The sequence below is a fragment of the Pongo abelii genome, chromosome 19, assembly GCF_028885655.2.
Source record: "Pongo abelii isolate AG06213 chromosome 19, NHGRI_mPonAbe1-v2.0_pri, whole genome shotgun sequence".
Taxonomy (NCBI): Eukaryota; Metazoa; Chordata; class Mammalia; order Primates; family Hominidae; genus Pongo; species Pongo abelii.
The window spans coordinates 42,519,179-42,525,178 of record NC_072004.2 but is presented as its reverse complement, the minus strand read 5'-3'; the positions used below and the strand labels follow the sequence as shown (position 1 = coordinate 42,525,178).

The 6,000-nt window shown below is 48.4% G+C and overlaps 1 protein-coding gene across 2 annotated transcripts in view; it reads right to left on the bottom strand.

The window, feature by feature from the left end:
* Positions 1-1,074: 1,074 nt before the first annotated feature.
* LOC103892798 (polycomb protein SUZ12-like) overlaps positions 1,075-6,000 on the bottom strand; it is a 29,130-nt gene continuing 24,204 nt past the window's right edge. The window contains exon 5 of one of the 2 annotated variants that reach the window (XM_063718545.1): positions 1,075-2,825. In XM_063718545.1, coding sequence (XP_063574615.1) covers positions 2,794-2,825 — 32 coding nt within the window. In that variant the 3' untranslated portion in view covers positions 1,075-2,793. The remainder of the gene's footprint in view (positions 2,826-6,000) is intronic. The other variant, XM_063718550.1, reaches the window with a different exon arrangement.

The following is a 6,000-nucleotide window of genomic DNA, read 5'->3' as shown; positions in this document are numbered from 1 at the left end:
TCTCTCTGTCACTCAGGCTCTCAGGCTGGAGTGCAGTGGTGTGATCATGGCTCACTGCGGCCTTGACTTCACTTCCCCAGGCTCAAGTGGTCCTCCCATCTCAGCCTCCTGAGTAGCTGGGACTACAGGCACACACCACTATGCTCGGCTTTTTCTAAGTTAGAGATGAGGTCTTGCTGTGTTGCCCAGGCTGGTCTCGAACTCTTGGCCTCAAGTGATCCTTCCACCTTGGCCTCCCAATTAGCTGGGACTACAGGTGTGAGCCACTGCAACTGGCCATAATGTGCTTTTATCAGAGGTCCATCTTCCTCTCTCTGAGGATGCACAATCCACACGTTTATACTTCATTAGGCCATAAAGACACTGTAAGAGGCCGGGCACAGTGACTCACGCCTCTAAATCCAGCACTTTGGGAGGCCGAGGCAGGCGGATCACTTGAGGTCAGGAGTTCGAGACTAGCCTGGCCAACATGGTGAAACCCTGTCTCTACTAAAAATACAAAAATTAGCCGGGTGTGGTGGCAGGCGCCTGTAATCCCAGCTACTTGGGAGGCTGAGGCAGGAGAATTGTTTGAACCTGGAAGGCGGAGGTTGCAGTGAGCCAAGATGGCGCCACTGTACTCAAGCCTGGGTGACAGAGCAAGGCTCTGTCTCAAAAAAAAAAAAAAAGAAAGAAAGAAAGAAGAAAAAGAAAAAAGGAAAAAAAAAGCACCATAAGAGACTCTGGGACTGGGAGCAGTGGCTCATGCCTGTAATCCCAGCACTTTGGGAGGTTGAGGCGGGCAGATCACAAGGTCAGGAGTTTGAGACCAGCCTAACCAATATGGTGAAACCCCGTCTCTACTAAAAAATACAAAAATTAGCCAGGCGTGGTGGCGGGCACCTGTAATCCCAGCTACTCGGGAGGCTGAGGCAGGAGAATCACTTGAACCCAGGAGGTGGAGGTTGCAGTGAGCAGAGATCGAGCCACTGTACTCCAGCCTGGGTGACAGAGCGAGACTCCATCTCAAAAAAAAAAAAAAAAAAAAAGAGACTGTGGGCCAGGCGCTGTGGCTCACGCCTGTAATCCCAGCACTTTGGGAGGCCAAGGCGGGTGGATCACAAGGTCAGGAGATCGAGACCATCCTGGCTAACACAGTGAAACCCCATCTCTACTAAAAATACAAAAAAATTAGCTGGGCGTGATGGTGGGTGCCTGTAGTCCCAGCTACTGGGGAGGCTGAGGCAGAAGAATGGCATGAACCCAGGAGGCGGAGCTTGCAGTGAGCCGAGATCGCACCACTGTACTCCAGCCTGGGAAAAAAACAAAAAACAAAAAAAGACTCTGGAGGGAGAGGGACAAGGTACAAGGCTGGGAAAGGAAGACCAGACGCTGGCAGCCGCAAACTACCCCTGCAAACAAGGTCGAGAATTAGGGCTCCTAGAAGAATCCTATGTTGGTGTTCATCTGTGTTCTAGTTCACACCAGTAGTCCTGAGGTGACTTGTCCTCAGGTGGACTTTTAAAAAATCCTTAATTCACCATGTTAGAGATTTCACATTCCCATTTCTTCGTATTTAATTAATTAGTTTTTATTTTTATTATTTATTTTTATTTTTGAGATAGAATCTCACTCTGTTGCCCAGGCTGGAGTGCAGTGGCGCGATCTTGGCTCACTGCAACCTCCACCTCGTGGGCTCAAGCAATTCTCTTGCCTTGGCCTCCCGAGTAGCTGGGACTACAGGCATAAACCACCATACCCACCTAATTTTGTAATTTTTGTAGAGACAGAGTTTTACCATGTTGCCCAGGCTGCTCTCGAACTCCTGGGCTCAAGCTATCCTCCCATCCCGGCCTCCCAAAGAGTTAAGATTATAGGCATGAGCCACTGTGCCTGGCCAACAGGTTTATTTATAATTATTATAAAGTTGTACTGCTGAAACTTGTTCACTGGAACATTCTGACTTGCATTGATGCTTTGCCTCCCTGCATTTATACTAAAAACTCATACACAGATGAAAATGGGAAAACAGCCAATTGATTTCTCTCCCTTATTTTTCCACTCTCAATCATATACTTAAGACCCTATGGGAAAAAAAACCTAACATTCAGAATTACCCATAATAGGAAGAAGAGAAAAATATTTTGGGAATGAAGTGTTTCCCATCATAGTGAATTCTTAAGCACGTTCTCTATGTAGGCAGTGTGTTAGCTGGATGTCTTTTGGCATAGTTGTTACACATTTGGCATGGGTTGCACACAACTCGGTGTCTTCAAAAGGCCAACCAGACAGGCCTCACTTCCCTCCTGCAAAACACCAATAGCTGCGCTCTGGAAGCACAGATCTGTTTTTTGTTTGTTTGTTTGTTTGTTGTGACGTGCTTTCACCATGTTGGCCAGGCTGGTCTCAAACTCCTGGCCTCAAGTGATCCACCCAAACTGCTGGGATTACAGGCACCAGCCACCTGTAATGGTGCACGTGCCTCTGGGCACCTGAGCCCACCGTGCCCGGCCAGCACAGATCTGTTTTAAAGTTCTGAGCAACTTTTCACACCAGACATTGGAAGGGAAGTTTGCAATCAGAGGTTTGGTGGACTTCTGAGCATGTCTACGTTCCCGGAGTGCCACAGTGGCAAGCCTGTAAGGATAGGGTTTCTTCATCTCTGCAGTAGAGGGCGCACTCTTGCAAGCGGCTTTTGTAGTCAGTAGCTCCCTGGGTGCTTTACCACAGGTCAATTTCAGGCAATTGGCTTTGTATCAGCCGTGGTATAGAGACCTCCTTACTCACTCGCTTCTCCTTGTATAGAGTCCTCCTTTATCCTTCTTCTTGGGCTGTAGCTCGGCGAGCTAGAGGAAGCTCAGGGTTAGAGAGCAACAGTGGCATGGCTGCAGCTGCAAACACAATTGACTTCCTATCCTTACCTGAAAGATATCAGCACTAGAGTCGGCCCCAGTGTTCTCCGTTTTTCCACTCAGTCTCATGAAAGAAGGGCAAATGTCAGCCAAATGTCAAAATAACTGCGTAAAAAAAGCTAAAGTGAGCCAGGTGTGGTGGCTCATGCCTGTAATCCCAGCACTTTGGGAGGCTGAGGCGGGAGGATCACAGGGTCAGGAGTTCGAGACCAGCCTGGCCAACATGGTGAAACCCTGTCTCTACTAAAAATACAAAAAATTAGCTGGGTGTGGTGGTGAGCACCTGTAATCCCAGCTACTCAGGAGGCTGAGGCAGGAGAATTGCTTGAACCCAGGAGGTGGAGGTTGCAGTGAGCCGAGATCATGCCATTGCACTCCAGCCTGGGCGACAGAGCAAGACTCCGTCTCGGGGAAAAAAAAAAAAAAAAAAAGACAAAAAAGAAAAGCTAAAATGGAGAAGGCACCACAGGACAGCCTCAAGTGAGGCAGGGCTGTGAGGCTGTGCCAATTTAGCCTACCACAGGGGGCTTAGGAGCATCGGAGTTAAGCATGAAAAAATCAATTCTGGGCCCATGGAGGGTAGCTGGCTACCTGGACAGGTTAACACCTGGGGAGTGCGTCTGCTGCTGTCATCCACCTAACCAGCTAGGCCTGGGCGGGGTTGCACCTTTTGCCTTCTCACTACCCCTCAGCCTCAGATATGCTTCCCTGAGATTGCACTGGCCATAAAGATTAGGCCTGCCTGTCCCTAATGCACCCCAGTTCCATCTTTGAGAGAAGAGCTACTCTCACCCCAGAATGTGTTGCATCTTGCTTGTTGGAGTCTCTAAGGATTACCTTATCAAGAGGCACCTTTGCTTCATTCCTCAGTATTAAATGTACAATTGATACTGACTTAACCCATTGTGACCTGACTTCTATTTTTTTCCTTTTTTTTAAAAAAAAAACTCACCTGCTAAAACTTCTGGAGTGACCACTGTTGAGTTTCAATTGCCAACGTTTCCCTAGACCTCTCTTTCTGTAGTACCTGGCACGTCACCAATCTCATCTGCAATTCTCTCCTTTTGGCTTAATGCTCCCTTCTGCTGCTTCTCTTCTTCCTCTCTGCCTGCTCCATCTTCCTCCCTTCATCCTTAAATGGTTGTGCTCCTTACTAACCCCTGCCTAGGCTCTCTGTCCCTTGTCGTATCCTCTCAAGGTGGTCTGCTACTCCCAGGCTCTATCACACATATGCCGATGGCTCCTAGCGCTGCCCGTCCTTGTTAGCTCTGGGTACAGCTGCCCTTTGAAGCCCCTTCCACCAGGACATCACACAGGCACCTCAATCTCAGTAAGATCCAAATTGAACTCCTGAAGGTGAGGCGCGGTGGCTCATACCTGTAATCCCAGCACTTTGGGAGGCCAAGGCGGGTGGATCACTTGAGGTCAGGAGTTCAAGACCAGCCTGGCCAACATGGTGAAACCCTGTCTTTACTAAAAATACAAAAATTAGCTGGGTGTGGTGGTGTGTGCCCGTAGTCCCAGCTACTTGGGAGGCTGAGGCAGGAAAATCGCTTGAACCTGGGAGGCAGAAGTTGCAGTGAGCTGAGATCACACCACTGCACTCCAGGCTGGGCGACAGAGAGAGACTCCATCTCAAAACAAAAACAAAACAAAAACAAGAAACACCCAACAAACTGAATTCCTTAGAGGCATCACCTGGCCCCTACCGACTTCTTGACTTCTTCAGCCTCACACTGTCTCCTCATGGCTATAAAGTATAGCAATACCAGATTGTAGTGGGCTGGCCACTAAGGTGTTCCTTATCGCTAATTAAATCAGCCTAAAATGGGAGAAAACAGAATGCTTTTCAGATGCTTGGAATAGTAGCTTGGTGTTGTGTCACAGTGATTCCATCGCTTTATGTTCAGAAAGCCTTGGTCCACGCCCTATAAGAAACCTGGGATCCTCTTCCCAGGCAGCAGCACAGCACAGGAAAGGGGCTGCAAGCTCGACAACCTATAGGACCAGGCATCCTCTATGAGTGGAGGTGGGTAGTGGGGGAGTGGTGAAGTAGAGAACATATCCCCCAGCTAAAGGGAGGGGACAGTCCCTTCCCAACTTCAGCAAGGTATTGCCTGATGTGAATGTTGCCATCATTTCTGAATTTTCAAGGGAATGCAAAAACCTGGATTTTTCATATGAATCTTCCAATTGTTAGATGTTGGCAACTAATTCAAAATTTAAAATACACGATGTGAGCCGATTATTTTTTTGAAAACAAGTGTGAATCAAACAAAACATATCTGTGGGCCATATCCAACCCCTGGGTCACATGTCTGTGAACTATTGAGAGTACAAAGTGTGGAGGCTTTGGAGTCAGACAGACATGGGCTGAATATCGGCTCTGTTACCCTTTAGCTGTGTGTCTTTGGGCAAGCCACATAACCTAATTCCTTATCTATAAAGCAGGGATCACAATACTTACCTCACTGAATTATAATGAGGATAAGAGATCATATATGTAAAGTGGCTGGCACACAGCAGTTCCCTAACTAAAAACTAACTATTACTGATCAGCACTATTGACAGACCTACAAAAAGAATGCGTGTACATGGTCAGCATAGGAAAGTACGGTACAGGAACACCACCAAGGAAGTGCCACAACACTTCAGTCCCTAGAGGGCAGTTCTCAGCGGTGGCTTTCCTTGTGCCTGCTCTCCCTACCGCAAACCATCCTCCGTCCCTTGGCTCTGATTTGTGGCTCACCTAGCACCTTCCTGATCCCTGCTTCCATCTTCTATTTCCCTGGCACTGGAAATAGGCAGCCCTACATAAGCGATGTGGCCATTACAGCCTACGAATAGATACCCCCATGTTAGAAAACAGCCTTCTGATTTGCACCCCCGTCTTGCTTGAGTTTAGTTCTCTGGTGCACTAAAAAAAAGGCAGGCGCTCCAGGGCTTCACAGCTGGGCTTCTGAGCCTGGGACTGGAGGGAGGGCCTGACCAGAAGATATCCTTCCTGAGACCAAATGGAATCCCTAGACATTACCCTCTATGTCACCCCCAAACTGTGTCAGCCAGAAGGCGCTCCTGCAGGGTCTCCCAGAGATCAAGAGACCTGGGC